At 36.1% G+C, this 19,554-nt stretch overlaps 2 protein-coding genes across 5 annotated transcripts in view; one reads left to right on the forward strand and one right to left on the reverse strand.

Moving 5' to 3' along the window:
* The window catches only part of LOC131425897 (protein sevenless), an 85,820-nt gene that overhangs the window by 45,172 nt on the left and 21,094 nt on the right, over nucleotides 1–19,554 (reverse strand). For all 4 annotated transcript variants that reach the window (XM_058588173.1, XM_058588172.1, XM_058588171.1 and 1 more), the window contains exon 2: nucleotides 16,242–16,304. In XM_058588173.1, coding sequence (XP_058444156.1) covers nucleotides 16,242–16,304 — 63 coding nt within the window. The remainder of the gene's footprint in view (nucleotides 1–16,241; nucleotides 16,305–19,554) is intronic.
* Nucleotides 9,924–12,138, forward strand: LOC131425904 (kelch-like protein 41). Its single transcript, XM_058588183.1, has 2 exons — nucleotides 9,924–10,622; nucleotides 10,678–12,138. The coding sequence occupies exon 2, from the start codon at nucleotides 10,747–10,749 to the stop codon at nucleotides 11,662–11,664; it is 918 nt and encodes a 305-aa protein (XP_058444166.1). The 5' UTR covers nucleotides 9,924–10,622; nucleotides 10,678–10,746; the 3' UTR covers nucleotides 11,665–12,138.

The raw sequence follows: 19,554 nt of genomic DNA on the forward strand, positions 1-19,554 counted from the left end.
GATAAAGACAGCTCAAGTAAAACAAAGAAGCACATAAATTTCCTTTCTAAAACACGTGCAAGATTTTTTGATTATCCACGGACGAGAAAAATTCTCTGGTTTATAAGAAACAAAACTGATACGGTTAACTCAAACAATAAACTTAGTTGTCTCATTACACAAATAAGATCATAGATAACATGAACTAATTTTTTCTTGATGTAAATGTAAAACACGATTGAATCAACAAATACGTTACCAATAACACCAACTAAAGTTTTGTTGACCAGTAATAAATGGCTGATTCATTTCAACAATAAAATCTGTCGAAACACACCATTTTTTTTTCGTTAGCCAGGATGAGAATATTGCTTCAAATCAAATAGATAGAATTGTTGATGTAGAAGGGAAAAATTAACATGAAATTAACAGAAGTCATATTTAAAAATCTGCAAACATGCTCAATTTCTCTGCGTGTACATGAGGCCGATGGATCCACGATGGAAAATGGACAGGTGGCGAAATATTTCTATGCGTGAGAACGGATGTCAGTTTTTTTTTTGGAAAAACGAATTCAGGAATTAAAATCTGGCACTGAATTCAGGAAATCATTTTTAAAACTGAACTTACTTACTTTCTGGCTCAGAAGTCAAATCCAAAAGTTAGGTTCAGAGTTCATAACTGACATTTAGATCTAGAATCGAGATCTAAGATGCTGAGTTTTGTCCCGTAATTCTGATGTTGAAATCTAAATCTATGTTCTGGACTCCAGTGCCGAACATAAATTAACAATTCCGAACAAAAATGTAGTTCCCGAATCCAGAATTAGGATTCACTCCCAGAGTCTTTGTTTTAAATTCTGAATCTGCAATTTAGAACTAAATTTTTGAACTTGAGTTCTGAAACTAAATTTTAACCCTAAACTTGAGTTTAGGATTCAAGCGGACCAGAATCCCAGTTCTAAATTCACCTTTATGCCCCGTTTACACTTCTGCTGGCTGCCAGCATGCTGGTGTCAGTGTACTGCCCTCTGAGGAAAAAAACGTTTAACGGTGGTCCTTCGTTGGTCTAATACTTTGGATCATTGGACCACAGTTGAACGTTTTTTCCTAAGAGGGCAGTACACTGACACCATCATGCTGGCAGCCAGCAGAAGTGTAAACGGGCCATTAGAATTAGCCCGTTGTAATTCCATGCGAAAAATGATCCAGTTTTTTTTATAAAATGATGCATAATTGGAATCAAGTAAGTCATATTCACGACAAAAACAAAAATACATTCCATCGCATCACGCACTTCACCACCTACATGCGCAGGGCCGCTGGGCTTTCGATTGCTGTTACCCATCCAAAATCGTCCCTCGGCTTGTACGGTTGCCGGTACAATGGTGGTGATTACTATAGCAACGATTCGAACGAAATACAGAAAAAAAAAACATGAATGACCGACGACGACGGGTGATGACTTATAAAATCACTCGACCGTAAGTCCGGACCGGAAGGTTCTGCGCTCTTGCCTGCGCGATTCTGGCCGGGTTTGTTCTGTCTGTTTGCTTGCGCGCTTTGGGGTTTTGCCGTCGTTTCGCCGGATGAATCGCTGATCGGGAGGAAGAGTGTCCCCTTTATTATTGGTATTATTATGTGCTTTTCTATTTCGGTTGGATTGACTGTAATTGACGGACATTTGGAGCGGTCTTGCACCTGATCAACTGCCGTTTATTTTTTGTATGCTGTCGACTATGCGATAAGCAATGAAAAAAATTCGAAGCAAAGGGAATTCGAAATCTGTTGTACGGTAGGAAATAAGCGATATTTTTTAAATAATAAATACGGCTGATATCGGGTTATTGTTTCTACACACTTAAAAAATCATGTGGAGTTCGGTAAAACAAATTACCGAATATAACCAGTAATACGAAAAACACCGAAGGGTCCGCGATTCTTTTAACAACGTCTATCGATTTAACGAATTCAAATGTAAATTTCATTGCCGAACTAGTCGGTATTGGAACATATTCCTGAAATCTATAATCATATTTACCAAAAGTGTTGTACTTGAAAAAATATTTTATTTTCCCGCGGAAAAAGTTGTTAGTCTCAGTGCAAACCAAAGTTGTCAAACTCAGTCTTTTAAATCATTTGACGCATGATATAACAGGAGTTATACTATCTAAGTTAGTTATGTATTAAACTACATATATAAAAATGAGTCTGTGTTATTTATTTCACAGGCAAAAGACGAATTACCAAATGAAGAATTTCCCCCTAAACTGTCTGTACGAGGCTCCTTATTGCAGGATTCAAACGATTGCACAATATGCATTGGAATGTACAGAAATCCTGTTCTGTTAGAGTTGAGATCTACCTTCAAAATATTAATGGAAGCATACATTGTTTTCAATATTCCACCGGCGCCATCCGATTAACAATTTTTTTTATTTTTATTCAAAGTGTTGTACTGAGAGTAGATGAAGTTGGTACCACTGGAACAACATTTTTACATGGAACACATAATTAAGCGCTATGGCTTACTTATTTTGTTGTTAGTTTGTGAAGCATTTACAAAAACAACGAAGGTTTATTTATTCAGTTTACAAAAAATCATGTTTACAGTATATTTAATATATGTACAAAAATACAGATATATTTTACAGAGCGATTCGGTTATTTCTGGCGTTCATTTCAACTGAAATGTTCGGTAACATTTGACAGCTTCTCATCTATCGAACTACAGATTTAACTGTATTATTTACAGAGCACTTCGGTACATTTGACGTTTAATATGACACTTAATTTTACTGAAATGTTCGGTATTCATGACAGCTTAGCTATTTTCGGATTACGAATTAATTCGGTAAGCACATTTTTACCGAAATCATTACCGAACGTTCAACTGTTGAAATTTCGGTAAAAAAGGTAATAATATATCTCATTACTAGATTGATCATGTTATTTTACCGATTTCTAGACTTTCAATCAACGAATTGTGATAAAATGGAATAGAATATCTTTGCTTCGACTCTAAAAAGCGTTACCGCAGGAAAAATAGTTCGAAAATTGTGCACAATACTGCTGTTATAGCGATGCTTAGATTTGAGGCGAATGTAGGGTAAGGGCTCCCTATTTCATCTCATTTGTAAGGACGTCGCCTCAAAACCCCGATTTAGCCACTAAAATCACAATAACAATTTCATATTACTGCTTCATTCGCCTTGCTCCACGTTGAGAATTGATTCACATTTCTTGAAAATTTAACTAATATCCATAAAAAAGCAAAAAACACTTATGAAATGTTCACTACTCTGCTCCTAATTCCATCTCAATGGATTTTTATCCATCCTATCGTTGATCCTTTATTCATCCTATAAATTAGCAATGGCGACAGCAATCAAAACAAAATATTCCACTATTACACTCTCAGGTTCAAAATGTCAGAATTCTTCTTAAAAACGGCCTAATGCTAACTATGTTACGAGACAGCACACGATATTTTTAGAGCCAGTTTGAAATCATTTCAACGTTTAAAAATTTTTCGGTCGTTTCCGTTACCTTTCGCTTTGAATTTAAAACTTTATTGTAAAGTTCATTTGGTGAACTTTAAACAACAACCCAAATGTAATTGTTACTATTCATTCATTAGCCCTTCTTAAAACAAAGTGTAGAGCCAGAGATGCCATTTATACATATTTATTTGTTTTGTATAGATTTTTGCGTTCGCATACTGATTGAAATCAAAGTGCAGATTTTATACAGATTTCCTAAATTGAATATTCTCGTGAGCGGGGCAATGACTTACGGAGATATAAAGAACTATCTGTTAACATCATTTCATTAGTGAAAACAGATAGCAGATATCGACTTTCTATGCAACGGAATACATATTTTCTATGAAAATATCTGGCATCTCTGTGCACAGCCGATGAAACACACACACTTCACAGCCCTATGTTGACGTATAGCGGAATGAAACCAGTGCTACTAGATTTCCCACAATGGTTATTTCATTAGTATTTAACACGCTCTTTCTGGTAATATTCGAAGCCAAAACAGTTCTATTGAAATATTAATATCAATAATCTAATTAAACTAATGACACGGATACCAAAAACATACTTTTTGATAATAATTTGAAGAAGAAAAACAATTTATTTTTTGTAACAAGATGAGATAACTTGGCAACTTTGCGAAACCAAATGAGATGAAAACAAAGCGCAATCAAGTGAACTAAGTGAAAAGTTTTCATCTCATATTTTTGAAGACTTTTATTGTTTGTCGGGTAATTTTTTACGTTTTAAATCGTTAATTAAACAAGTGGCAAGTGAACATTATTAATTATAAAGCCACCCAGCATTCAATGGTAGTGTAATTGTGCGAAATAGTGATCATGTTTTGAGACGAATCGATTAGTAGATTTTTAGAAACATGACGAACTGTAAACCTTGAGACGAAAATGTGTCCTAAATTGAAAAGTGAGTTCATTTTAACTAAAAAAAACGATAACCGAAGAACTTAAACCCATTTCTTTCAATGGGAAAGTGTGACAATAGCATTTATAATCATTTTAAAACATTTCACAGTTTGGTTCAGGTAGGTTGTAAAACATTATTCGTGTTCAAAGTAATGAGGTGAAGGGATGAGATGGAAATAGGAGCTCAGATGAATTAGGGAGCCCTTACCCTATTTATTTTCATTTTTTATTAGAGACAGCTGATCTCACGAACTGTGTAGTCTTGTAAACCATGAGTATTTTCATTTGACTGTTGAGGATGACGCATTTGTGCATGTTGTGAAAGATCATCAATTTTTACCCACAATGCTCTTATTATAGATTTCTCGTCTATTGCGAAATTGTTCATTTCTCGTTTAAAATCAAAACTGAGCAATGTTTTACCATTTTTCATGATTTTTTGGAGGAATAATGAATTATTGTTGTCCACGTCAAAAATTTATATTTTAGAAATCCTAAATTCAATTTGTGGATAGTCCTTCAATTCGCTATACAGTTTGTCATTTCAAGACGGGTTTGACATCTCACATCTTAAATTTAGAGATCCTAGATGGCAAGAAAACGATTTGTTGTGGATTTTTCAATTTATGAATGAAATTGAACATTGGATTTTTGATTTAATCGGTATTGTCCCCTACACAACCCCGTAACTTTTTGCTTTCCTGTGTTGCGCCTCATAAGTGTAACGTTGCAATCATGCAATTTAGAGTTTGCAAAACTCACACAATCAATCAACTAGTATATGCGATTATCGGTGCGATTCTAAAGAGTTGAAAAACCATATCAGTTTCACTCGTATCCACGTAATCCAGTTATATCGCTGACATGACCCTCCCGCCTCATTTATCAGTGTGATTCACTGATGTTGAACTTTCACACTCAAATAAAAATTCACGCTAGAATTACTTGAACAGTTTCAAGTGACAAATTGAATTTATTTACATGACTAAAATGAATGTTACTCGAACATCCCCTAAAATGAATAGAATCCTCACATACATTTTACGTGAATTGACCAATCGTCAGATAATCTACTTAAGTTTCCAGAGTGAAAAATTATATCTTGAAAATGGTAAGCAATGGTTTTCAGTATGCCGAGCTCGAGAATCGGTTTTAAGTGTGTAGAAAACTGCACAATCTCCGTTGAGTCCGCTCGAGATTGCTCTCGAACGTTAAGTGTTGACAACATGTGAACACTGTAATAAGTGATTATTTACTGGTTCTTAGTATACACGCAAATTGAGTTCTTCTGTTTTAAAAATATATGCATATGTACCTCAATCTCTTCGAAGATTTTCTATTCCTGCTTCGTTTGTCCTCGATCTTATACTAGAGTTTTCAGTGATTGGCAGTGTGTTTTTTATTAATTGTCATATTTACCGAATATTTGTATGTTTATATCGTACTCGGCGAATATTCATATTTACCGAGTCCATTGTATATTTATTTACAGTATTATGTAACAAAACTTGCGTTTAATGAATAGTCGGTAAAAAAGCCTAATTTTTGTAAAATAAAATGCATATACTGAAATATCGGTTATTTCTAATGATTACCGTAAATTTTAGTCTATAAAATTACCGAATAACGGAATCAAATCTTAGTGTGAGGAACGTGAATAGTACGTAAATTACATGTTCATTGCATGTAGCTTTTACCAATGTAAAAAATAACAATTTCCTATCTAAACTTTTACCGGATTCTTCATTAAATAGGTCAGCCTATTAAAAGCTACGTAAAAAGTAGGGTGTAAAATATTCACATCGCTTTTTACGTAACTATAATGTAATCATTTTGTTTAGTGTCGGTAAAGAAGCGCAATAAATTCAAAGGATGCAAAACTTATGCCCTGTATACACTTCTGCTGGCTGCCAGCATGCTGGTGCCAGTGTACTGCCCTCTTAGGAAAAAAACGTTCAACTGTGGTCCAAGGATCCAACGTATTAGACCAACGAAGGACCACCGTTGAACGTTTTTTTTTTCTAAGAGGGCAGTACACTGGCACCAGCATGCTGGCAGCCAGCAGAAGTGTAAGTGCCAATTCAGCAGCTAGAAGTTCTATATGGAAGATCTATAATAGAACAGAAACTGGAACAAACATATCCCCAGCAAGCCGTTCTAGTTTTATTTATTCGACCAGTTCTTCTGTCAAACTGGTCAACGATGCACTCAGAAAAATATTATGGTAACAGTTACTATATAGAGGGCCAACCTGACCATGCGAGTATAGTGGTTTTCAGCCGACTATTAAATCAGATGATTTCAACAATAGTCAAGTTCATGTTTACTATAAATGCACGGAGAACCCTTCGATCATAAAATTGCGATATCGCAGTTTTTGATTTTTGCGATACTTGATTTAACTAATTTCTTTTTGATTCAACCAATATGGTTTTTGATTTGCATATATTCAAGTAGTTGAAAAATATGTTATTTTGAATGCTGTCAAATGCCGGAGACAGTTGAAAGCAAAACAATAATCGCAATGCAAAATCTACAACATTTTTAATTGAAATCTGTTCGCGTCGCTTCAAAATGTCAATGAAAACAACATCGATGGTTAAAGCGTTTGGTAAAATTGTGTTTATTCGATTTGAGAAATTTATGATAACAAGTGTTTATCTAACAGCGGTGTTGTGATAAAGTTAACCTTGTTTAAGATGAAAAAGATTTGGTGACAAATTAGAAAATGTTAATGAATGATCATCTCGTAATCTTTCAGGTATGCGCACAAATTTTATGCTTCAAATTCGATCATTGATTTACTTCCAGCAGACTGTTTTACTTCCTGCTGTTTGATACCGATGATGATGTTCACGCATGAGCAATAAAACGCTTTTTGACATGAATTTAATTTATAAAAGTAAAAGGAGCGAAGGGTTTCAAACACACAGAACGCGTTGCGATTGAATGGCGCGTTTGCATTGCCGTCGCAAAATTCCAATTCCCAGCGGTTGTTGTACCCAAGCTCATATAAATTGACTAAAATTATCAGTGCATAACTTTAGTTCAATCGATTGAAGGCATCATCTTTCAATACTCATTTCTGTAAATTTAATAATTTCGCTAATTTACTCGCCCCTCTGAGCGCTTTATGCTGATTAAAAATGTTTTTCTACATCAATCATTTCCGATCGAATTAGAGGTTTTTTTTAGAATTTAGATCTTTACTGATCTCGACTTGACATGATCATGATCATACAAAAATCAAAATCACTTAGAGATCAGATCAGTTCTGATTTCGTAATAATAATTAATTCCTCGGTTAAGATCACTTGAAATCATCAGTGATCGGTGGTTTTCCCAGCCCTAATAATGTCAATATAAAATACTGTTTATATTTTAACAACGATATTCATTTCATGAATCTCAACATACCGAACTTATTTCAAATAGATCATGACGTGTATCAGTAAGTATATTTTGATTATTTTCGCAAATCAATAACATTGTTCGAGTTGATTCAACTATTTGAAATGTCTAAAACAAATAAAATCGATTTATTTTTCAACTAACAGAATTTTGTTTCAATAACAACACCAGTTATTTCAACTAAAATATTTGTTGAAATTGAAAGGTATGTGTCCTCACTAATTGACAGTATTTTTTTTCAAACAGTTAAATTAGTTGTTTCAACCATCGTTTCTGCTAATCGAAAAACAAAAATGACAGTTTAGTTAAAACAACAATCGATTAGTTGTACCAAATTTTAACCAATCGAATTCAGAAAATCAACTAATATTCTGGTTGAAATGGGATCGCGGGTGGTTCCGTGTGGTATCGGCTCTAGAATAGTAATATTGAACAGTATATTGTATGAATAACTAATACGATTGAGATGGTTAGGCTAACCATGACATTTACATTGTGGTTTTCGCTATAACCAGAGCCATGGTATTTTTGACATTTCACTTCTAGTTATTTCGAAACTGAAGGCAGTGGTTGATTCAACAATGCTGAAGATCAGCAAAACATGTTAAAAAGTTTTAAGAATTTGAACTCTAGAACAAGAACAACAAAATAGTTTCATTGAATTCTATTTTATATTTGCAATTATTACAGTTTTATAATGATGATGTGCCTGGTGAAATATTGATTATCAACGTAGACATGGAGCAGCATTGCTTGGTTGCAACTGTTGATCCCAGGCTCTGTTCGGTGAAGTTTTTCCTGAAGAAGAAATGGAAGAAATTAATAGCCAAGAAACAAACCTCAATACCAACCTACCATATATTGTTATTTTTTCCGTCGGATTCGAGCGATTTGAATCCGGGAATCGGATGATGTTCGTCGTTTTTAATCAATCGCTTGATGTTGTTTCTACAGCGACCGATAACGAATAATAAAAATTATACAAGACGTCGATTTCAGTAGAAAACAGCCATTACTGGTAAAATTGTTGAAAAATTTAATTTCAACGACGGAAACTAGTAAGGGTACAAAATTTACTCGCCTGCAAGACCTTCCAAATTGCACAATATAAGTCACAATATACATTTTTTTCAAATCATTCACTGATGTGTTACGAAATTGTCTGCTGTATTGTAACTTTATGTGACAATAACAAAGTATATCCGTTTATTGACAATTTGTATAGTCAGCACAAATGAAAAACATAGTCGGTTAAAAAACACTATACAATAATGTGCTTACTACATAAATTCTGTTGATATGGACTACATGAATAGTGTTTTCAAACTTCATAATTTCATTTAAACCATGTATCTACTTATGGTAACATTATTATACTGTGTACATATTTACATGGTAGCGATAACTATTCAGCTCCTCATATATATCAAGGCTCGAGAGCAATTTCACCTTACTAGAAATTGTGATTTTAACTATTTGTTCTTATATTTGAGATGACTACCATTGTCAGGATGACCATGCCAGAAAAGTCATAAATACAAATAGTTTAGTCAAGTCGTAGTCTTTGTTGTCTAGTAATTTATACAATACAGATGGTGAATAGTCATATATCATGATTGTTGCTACTATTTAAGCGTATAGTTGAAATGACAATGGAAAACAGGCTACGGTTACTATGGTATTTTGCTCAGTGTGCCGTTCTATCTTTTGTATATTTGAAACACGAGTAAAACACTGCTGGGACTGCCAGTTTTTCTTGTTATAAAATCTAGATTTAAATTTTGTAACTGGCATAAATTATGCACCTAGAACTAAAACACTACTGAATATGCCCTAAACGGGGCATTAACGTTCAGCGGCCCTTACACGAGCATTAAAAATGTCATTTTAAATGATGACTAAGTAATGATGTATTTCAAATTTGTTAGAAATCTCGTCATTACTGCACCACTACACGTTCATTAAAATGATATTATTTTTTAGTAATGACATTTTTAATGACTCGTGTAAGGGCCGCTTTCGAAACGTTCGATACCAGTCGATAACAGAGATGCCAGGCCCACTGATTAATCTGTGTTACTCAAATTCTCACTATGCTGAACATATTTTAAAAAGGACACAGATTTCTGAAATCGATTACAGACTGCTATCAGCTCCTCTAAGGCTGTGAACCATTTCGCGGTTAATTTTAACTTTTGGTTAAAATCTGACACTCGAGTGGTTAATTTGATGTTGTCAAAAATAACCCTGCTCGAGAGCATGGTTATTTTTGACAGATCGATAGTTATTTTGCAACACTGAAAAAAATCTCGCAATGAAAATTCTAACACTAATTCTTTAGTTGAAATTATTTCCAGTGGAAAATAAACCCAAATAACTTTCCGTCCGTCAAATTTTGAAATGGGCCACAGTTTTAGTCAAATTTAACTACTCGACACCAAATAACCACTCAAGTGTCAGATTTTAACCAAAAGTTAAAATTAACCGCGAAATGGTTCACAGCCTAAGTCGTCAAATTGCTAAAAAAATCGCAGTGCAAATGAATTTCCAACAGGGCGTTTTGAAGTAGTGTGACCTTTATTTTTGTGTAAACAAATTTTGTACAGACTGATTTTTGGTACGATCACATAGTTTTGAAAACATCACCTGGCATCCCTGGCAGAGAAGTTTTCCGTTTCCGCCTAGTTTCCGCTAACATATCGCAACCCAACGTGTTCTCATTCAGTCCTTAGCAAACGAATAAGTTTCATGTGTAGTTCATTGAGGTAAGTTTTTCAAAGCCTATATTTTCCAGCTTTCTATCATCTTCGTCATTTATAGCCAATTCGATACAGGAACAAAATAATTTACTTTCTAGTGGCTATTTACTGTTAGTATATCCGCACAATAATGGAGAGCAGTGAAACATCAGTTCCAAAACTCGAAATAGCAACTGATCCGATCCCCAGTTCGGTGCAGATAAAAACGGAAACCGACCGCAGAAAGTTCCTTTTTAACAACCAGTTCATGTCGGATGTAATCTTCCTGGCGGGACCGGACAAGCAGCGAATATACGGTCACAAGCCGATCCTATTGAGTGCATCGGATTACTTTTTTCAACTATTTCAAAACTATACGGCCAATGAGCTCCCGGTTGAAGACAGCGATCCGAACATTTTCCTGGAATTACTACGGTTTTTATATTACGGAAAGATTGAGCTAACCGCCGGCAATGTGCGCGAAATTTACATTGAATCGAAAAAGTTTTCGATGGAAAAAATATTGGAAGCGGTGGAGAACTTTCTTAATCAGACCATTGACTCGAAAAATGTGCTCTGCAAACTGATGGATAATCGATTCTACGAATTTAAATCAATCGAGCAGAAGTGTTTAAGAATAATTTGTGACGATCCTTTCTCTTACATCAATCAGGAAGACTTTACACGGCTGGACCGCAAATCACTCGGATTAATTGTAACTGCCAAGACAATCTGCTGTTCGAACGATCAATTGCTAGGAATCTTGGATACGTGGCAAAAAACGAACAACGAGGAAAATGTTTCAGATTTAAGATTAGACATCAGTTCAAAATCGATTGTCACGTGGAAAAAACTATTGTTTTTCGGGGCGTTCTCTTCTAATCCTATTTCGGAATCGCTAAGGTTTACAGTCAACAAAAAATTTGGTGTAAAAATTACTGGAATAGGACTTTATTACCAACCTATCGACGAAATAATGAAAGTGCATGTTTTTATGACTTGTCATAAAACATGTGTCCCAATACATGTGCCGATAAAGATTTTTGTAAATCAAGAATACACTTTTTGAAATGCTCACGTCAAAATAATGCACATAGCTGATATTTTTTTTAAACCGATTGACATTGAACCTAATGCATTGTATAGTATAAAAATAGAGTTTCAAACAGATGTAAAGTAGTTCGGCTTCTGTTCTTATCAACCAGCTCCCAATGACATAAATCTTAACTTTAAACCTGAAAAATCCAATGTATATCCACCTATCGCTTATTTATACTACAAGGAAAATGTGTAATCCAAACAAGTCTCGTCATTAAAACGTGTAAAAAGTTATTCCTAATTTACAAAATAAAGGAATTTATTGCGGAATAATTATATAAAATAAATCTGTCTGTTTTGCCTTTTTCTATGAAATGCGATAGAATTGCTGTACAAACCGACTTTTGATCGGAGCTCTGGAGACCCCTAGTGTTTTGTTCCATTCGACTCAGCTCAACGATATCGGCAAATGTCTGAGTGCGCACCTTTCGAAGAATTATTCTATACGCTCCCTTTCCTCGGAGATAGCTGAACACGATTTCAATAAGCCTGCTGATTTGAAAGCTTTTATTGGATTCCGGTTCCAGAGATATCAGCATATTACTTTAACGTGTGCTCGAATAGTATCCACACTAAAAAATGTGTAAAAATTGAGCGATAAGAATTATTCAACGGTTGGAAAGAGCACATCGTAAATGAAAATGATCAGTTTAGTGAACCGTTCGCTGTGCGAACTTTGTACCAAACGCGAATAAACGTCGCCACTAACACATTCAATGCCGGGCAATGACATGACATGAAATATGAAATATGGGTATGTTTGGTAGTAAAAAAGCACTGTTATTGGCAATAACATTTTCCATAATTAGTATATATGAAGGGCAATAACTTTTTCCTTTCAAATGTACTTTTTATTGAAAAAATGAAACCAAGACGCTAAAGACGTAGAACAGATTCAAAACGGTTGTGCCAATCTTGTATGGCAAGAATCTGACAGAAACAGAACAGAACCAGTCTACCAGACAGACATATGCAGCCGTCTGGAGGGAAATCTGCCCGCCGCGTACAAGTGGGAACTAACCAGATCTTTCGCCAGATTTCACAAATTTTACCAGATTTTGTTAAATCTTTACAGTTTTGGCCTCTATACGGTAGGTGATGATACCTTTTTTTTTGGCTCTGAAGCCTGAAAATAAAGCCCGGTCAAAATTCTCTTGTACATAGTTTGACCCAGACAAATCCAGATAAATTTTTGAGTCAGAGACAACTCTGTAAACAACCGAGATTCTTAAAAATTGCGTAATCAATTGGCCTTCTAACGACAGTTTGACAAGTAGACAACGCTATAGTTCAAACAAGTATGAATTCGAATGAAGCTGTCAAAATACATAGAAATTTTTATTCTCCAGTGAATTTTCATTTATTTTCGGTTGAAATTCGAATGATCGAAGAATATTTCGCTTAAAAATAAATCTTATTTTTTTCGCATTCGGAATGACCTACAGATTGATAATGTTGATTGTTTTTGTTGCCTCTGTACTGAAATAATAGGTCTGGTCGTTTGTTCCACACAGTAGTTGTTTGAACCTTTATTTCCGAATACGAAAATTGACCTCGCTTTGCATCAATATCTAAGTATAGTGCAGTAGTAATGAAGTTGAAGGTTTACTTTGAAGCATAAGTCTTAGGAATGCGAAAGTTTCACTCATTCCGAATTGTTTAATGAAATATTGCATTATTTGTAATAATTTCCGCAATTGACACTCGGTTCTTATATTGCTGTGTGATGTGATGTGATAATTTGCTAACATCATCATCGTTTTCTTGGTTCATAAAGTAAAACATAGAAGGCCCTGAGTTGTTTTGAGTGTTGCGTTTGAAAGCCATTGGCACTAAACCAGAGAGAATTTTCAGAATTTTATTCTGAATTCTTTGAAGCGTTTTCTTCCTTTCGCGAAAGTTGATACTGTGTTTCATAAGAACTCAATTTCAGTTTCAACGAGCTAATGTTATTCGTATTCACGTAAATCCGGGTATGTCTCCGACATTCTCCACTCATCTTTTTTATAGGGAACTCAATGACGGTTTGACAGCTACACATAGCAACTGGGGTTTACAGGAATGTTTTTATATTATAATCACGAAAAAATATATTATCGTAGTTGAAATATTTGTGTCATTGAAGTGGACAGTTGACGGTAGTGAAAAAAAAAGTTCAACGGAAGGTCCTCCATTGGTCCAATACGTTGAACCGTTGATCCGATGAATGTTCAATAAAAAACGTCTAACGGGAGGCTGATTCGGGACTCGATTTTAAAACGGATCGAGCACCATTTTTTCCGTTCAAAAAACTCGACAGACAGTGGTCCATCGTTGAGTCATTTTCAATTACAAGAGTTGGAGCCCAGTCAGACTAGTTTTACTGGAGAATTTTGGAGTTTTCCAAATACCTATTTTTCTAAACAAAACACTACATACCTGTAGAATACTTCTACCCCAAGTAATCGCGACGCATTATAACTTTACATTATTTCAGATTTAAAAATTCACGTAAAGGAATTGATTAAATGCAGCGGAGTTACACATGCTTTTACAATGCTATTATAACGCTGGGAAGGGCGATTATTAGACTCTTATAGGATCTGACAGGTGAAGCAGGAATTGCGCATTATTAAAGTAGCTATAATGCAAATATCTACTTTATCGATGGTAACGACTTCAACTGTAGATTATAAATGTCACAAAGCAATAAGAGTGCTCAAATAATCAGTTACGAATGAAATTCAAATATTGAAAAAGATTGAAACAGATATTTAATATTCAACATAAATAAATAACGATCACTATTAATGTTGTTTATGGTGTATTATTTTTATAATTTTGGATATTTATTTTGATTTGAACCCATAAACCGTGGCTCTCTGGTTTCATAGTTAGCACCTTTCAGCTGGAACCTGGACATGTTTTGTTCGCAGATAAGAATCTTATTTTATCTCGGGTAGCATTATAGTCTTTTCACAATTTTACATAATATTTATGCATAATGTTAGCAGTGTTGTTTTCGAATGTTTCGATGTAAGTAAAAAGCAAATTTTCCTCGGTAATAAAGGTAAACTTAGACTAGCTTCAAATGATAGATCTACTCCACTTTCTGTCGATACCAAGACATTGATTTAATGCAGCTATTCAATTTCATTGCACTGTTATTATTAAAGTTTCGTTACTTCAAAATAAAGCATTGAATGTCGATATATAGCACGGCGGAAGGTTGTTGTAAGATAATGTTCAGTTGCATTTTGAATGCCAATTTAATGCACATTTCTTTAAAATATGTAGGATTAGTGTAATTATACATTAACAATGTAAAAATAGAGTTGTAAATGTGCAGTGATACAATGCATATCGACAGTCCCACGACAAAAGCGCCTAACTGCAAATGAGAGCCTCTCTTTGTTTACTTTCTCTTCTGATTATGACGGAGCCATTACTACAAATTCTTGAAAGTTTCCAATATAAATCGAAAGCTTGCAGTTTTAATTTGAAAGTTTTGCAAAAAGTAACTCGTCATATATAAAATCTATTCGGTAAATCGCGAAAGAAATAGTAAACAAAGAGAAACTGTCGTTTGCAGTTGGGCCCTCTTGTCGTGGGAATGTCGATATGGTTAAACATGGAAAATCTTCAGATAGGTGTAAAATTGGGTAAGGTTCGGATCCACATATTTTTTAAACAGAAACCAGTGTAATGTTGATTTCTCGAATACTAGAATGCATAGCGATCTAGAACTATTTATTTTGGATACTTTATTTGTTATTTCCAGATATTTGAAAAATGGTATCAAACCAAGTTTATTGCTCCATTCTGAATAAACGGTTTCGTACAATGAATTAAGATCAACATTTCTCAGAGTAAACAATTTTTCTTCAATTTCTACATTAATTTTCAAAAGAATTTGCCCGTTTTTATGAGAAGTCGTTGAAAAGGTGGAGTAATAAAAAATGTTTCTGCCGATTTGACAGCTCTTGCTGAAAGTATCCTCTCTGAACAAGCAGCGCCTCTACATTTCAGTTTTGCGACAATGTACCAATAGAACATTGTCGAACCGAGAGGCACGTCATCTAAGGAGTTCTGAAGTGACATCTAGCCTGTGATAAATTATCACAGCACCTCCTATAATGCGTTTCTTGAATGTCTGCGGTGGAGCTCGAGGGGAGAACAAGTTGGACTTGACCAGTGAATTTCCAATAAGTGAATAAATATGAAATATTTAATTTTGTTCTGATCAATGTAACTGTTTGTTCCAATAAGGCGCTTCAGGTTAGGTACCTTTCACCAGGTCCTGTCGACTACTTGCTTAACCACATTTACCTGCATATGACAGGTAAAGACATCAATAAACGAAACAAATCATTACCACATGTTCAAATGGTTTCTGCCAAAATAGTGTGTCTGACCCCCGTCACATTCTGATCTGTTTCCAGTCGGATGACAATCAGCCGGTGATCGGATGGAGAAACCCTTAGCTACGGAATATCCGCTCCGAAATAAAAAAGGCACCAGATTGGAAGCTAGCAGTCATTTTTTCAATGAAGGAAGCCACAAAATTACCTGCGTGAGGTAGCAATCACTGCCGCAGCTGACGTCGATGTGCTCATTGAAGCCGGTTCGGTTCTGAAAGGAGAAGAAAGATGAAAACAAACAAAAAAAAGCGGAGATTAAAATTGATTCCCTTCTGTTTTTTTTTTCTTGTGTTGCTAAACATAATTCTAAAGTCAAGTTGACAATCGCAGTCAAGGCGAACACGGGCAGGCAACCGGCGAAAGTCGTTAGTATTTATTATTTTTTTTCTTTTGCCGAGTTTCTTCCGCCTGGTCGTTTCATCCAGATGCGAACTCACGCATGCACATAATTTTCTCCGGTTAACCTTCGTTATTACATCGATCAACAACAAAAACAATCAGAAGCAGAGCAGCGAGAGAGAAAAAAGAGGCAGAGGCACGCGCGACTGCGCATCTTTGCGGCCACGGCTTGATGCGCCCAAGTGCAAGTGCAGTCCCAAAGCCGGAAGACTCGCGTGCCAAACCGCTCGTTACTACGCTCGTTACATCTCGCCGGTCGATTGGCCGATCTAACGACGATGCTGGCTGATTTTTCTTCTTGTCACGCCTTTGCACAGTAATGAACAACAGAAACAATAAAGCACCGGGGGGTCCCACAGATGGCAACTTCTAGAAACTAACGTGACATTTGAGCATCAAAAACTTGGATTGCTACGATTTTGGATTGGTATCGGTGAAAAACACTTCGCCGGAAACTCGAATCGGCGGACCCCTTCTCGTTGGTAAACCAAACTGACCGTATCTCAGCCAGGTCCAGAATCAAACGTGCGGAAAGTCGTTACTACACTTGCTTGCGGGCGTCCGTCATCAACTCACGTATGGATAGCCGTTAGTTAGCGTCTTCCAGTTCGGACGGAGGCATCGTTGCACGACGCCCAAGCGCTTCCCGTGTTGATTCTGCAGACCCTTCTCTTTTTTTTATTTCAAACAACAACTTGGTGGGACGGAGACCAAGGGCTATCGGGTACAATATTAGCTTTTGAATCGGAAGCGGTTCCCAGCCAGGCGAAACAACGTGCACTAATTAAGCGATCCCGAAGGTGTTTGCAGTTGGCAGCTACATCAGAAGATTACTTTCTGCCAGATATTTGCTTGCTATAAAAATATGACAAGCGATCATAATTTTATGGCACGGCTCAGAAATAGGTTACCGTTGGTTGGAAACAATGGTGCTACCTCCAGGGGGGACAAAAACAAAAAAAAAACAGTCCGAACATTCCCCCGTCCATGACCGAACGACAAACAGTGGTTGATCCGGACCGGAAGATTTACTTTAGGGTCAATTAGAATTTATAACGCACTGTGGCATGGGGTACTACACACAGGGACGGAGCATTACTTGTGCACTTGTACTTGCTGTAATATGCCATCAGATCTGGCAGACCGACGGTTGCACTTGTTGTGGGGGAATCTGCCTCATTCAGTTCGTCAAAATTTATGTTCATTTCCATCTCTTGTTTTTTTTTTCATTCGAGATGTTTATTTACTGTCATAAATCCCGGAGTAAATATTGGAATAGGGTTGTTTACCCAAAAAAAAAGTAACTACACTGGCCTGTGGATGGTTTGCTTTGTTTGATGGCCTTCGCCCACAACCTGTCAACAAAGCAACCCGATAATTGCAGGGTTCAAATTTCAAACCTATTCAACCCGAACGGAAGACAAAAGTCACTTCGATCCTGACACATTCAATAATTGTCCATTGTCTGCTTTGTTTCGGCATTTCCTTTTCCTATCATCCATCAAAACGAACGGGAATCGAATTTGACAGAACACAGTAAAAGGGTCCACTTCATTTCGCACGCTTATTATACGTCGTTGCCTTCCATGTCCTGCCGGACTTGCCGTCGGTCATCATATCGGTGTCTGCTGGGAACAGGGCTTCCTTCCACTTGTTTTGTTGTTCACGTTGCGTTCTCCCGCCTGCGTGAGCCATGTTTTGATTCACTTTCGGTCTAATTTGTCGATTTGTTTTCATTGTGCACTTGTTTCCCAAGATTTAGGGCGATTTTTTCCTCTTCTTCTTTTCTTCCGTGTTTTGTGTGGTCCGTTCCGAATTCCTGGTTGTTGATTTTTTTTCTTCTGTGAAATTGCGGTGGGTTAAGTTTCCGTGTGGTAAACTTTTTTCTTCGACCGGGTTGCGGTTCCTGATACCTATTTTGCATAGTGATTTAATTTGAATTAATTGTCTGAATAATAAAACCGGTACAGGGTCAGAAACGTTTGGGACATTGTGGGAAAATTTGGCTTGGGCAGGTTGAGAAGGGAAAGTATTTCCTTTTGATAGATTGAAGTCGGTTTATTCAGCTAACGAGTCTTGATACCTTTAACAAAGGTAGGACATGTCAAAGTATTGAAAGCGTTCGAATAATCAAATCGGAAGTCGGATAACAAAAATTCGGTACAAATCAATTTGAATCCAATTTCTCATGTTCTCTACTTTGAATCTAAAAGCGAAGATCGAAAGATTAAAATCTAAAGGTATTTATTTAAACCAAAGACATCATATTGACAATATATCCCGCTCTCACATTTCCCGAACAAATCACTGTCAACATCTTTTTTTGCGAGCATGGCGCCCTCAGACAAGTCCACATCGAATCTCGTACTTAGAAGTAGGGAAGAGAAATGTCAAATTGCAGTACAGCGCACGCGTACAATTGACATGATATGTTCGATGTAATGCCATGCGATGGCGTTGCTTAACTGAAGATTACTTTCGCTCCAAGCTGACAGGGTCTGTTTAAACTGAATTGGTAAGTTTCAAGTTTTAAATCTTAAGTTTAATGTACGATGCAGACGATCCGGCTTCTTACGTCACCGTCACCGGAACGTCAGCCTCCGTCAAAATTAATCAAATGAGTTTTCCCTTTGCGCATTCACACGATCCAGCAGAGATCCGGAACGTCAACTGCAAGCTCCGTCAACATTTCGCCGAAAGAATATTTGACAGACTATGATTATCGCACTCATGCACGATTCATATGATTACGGTATTGATCTGACGTTTGTTATGTATGCATTCGCTGTCAAGATCCCACTCTTAAACGGAATTTACCACATATAAGAAATTAAACTTATCAGTAGATTTGCAAAGTACGTTACGTTATTGAGTGGAACTGATTGTTTTGTTTTTTCCTCTTTCTAGTTAATTTTGAAAGTTATTTATTCGATTAAAAGGTAGGAAAATAACAGATCGATTGGCTTCAAAAGCTCCCAGATTTTGTATTAGTGGAATCAAATTGTGCGAAACTAAGTTCTTCAAATTCTGCGTGTAAGAAAATGACATGACGGACACGGATA

The sequence above is a fragment of the Malaya genurostris genome, chromosome 1 (genome assembly GCF_030247185.1).
Source record: "Malaya genurostris strain Urasoe2022 chromosome 1, Malgen_1.1, whole genome shotgun sequence".
Taxonomy (NCBI): Eukaryota; Metazoa; Arthropoda; class Insecta; order Diptera; family Culicidae; genus Malaya; species Malaya genurostris.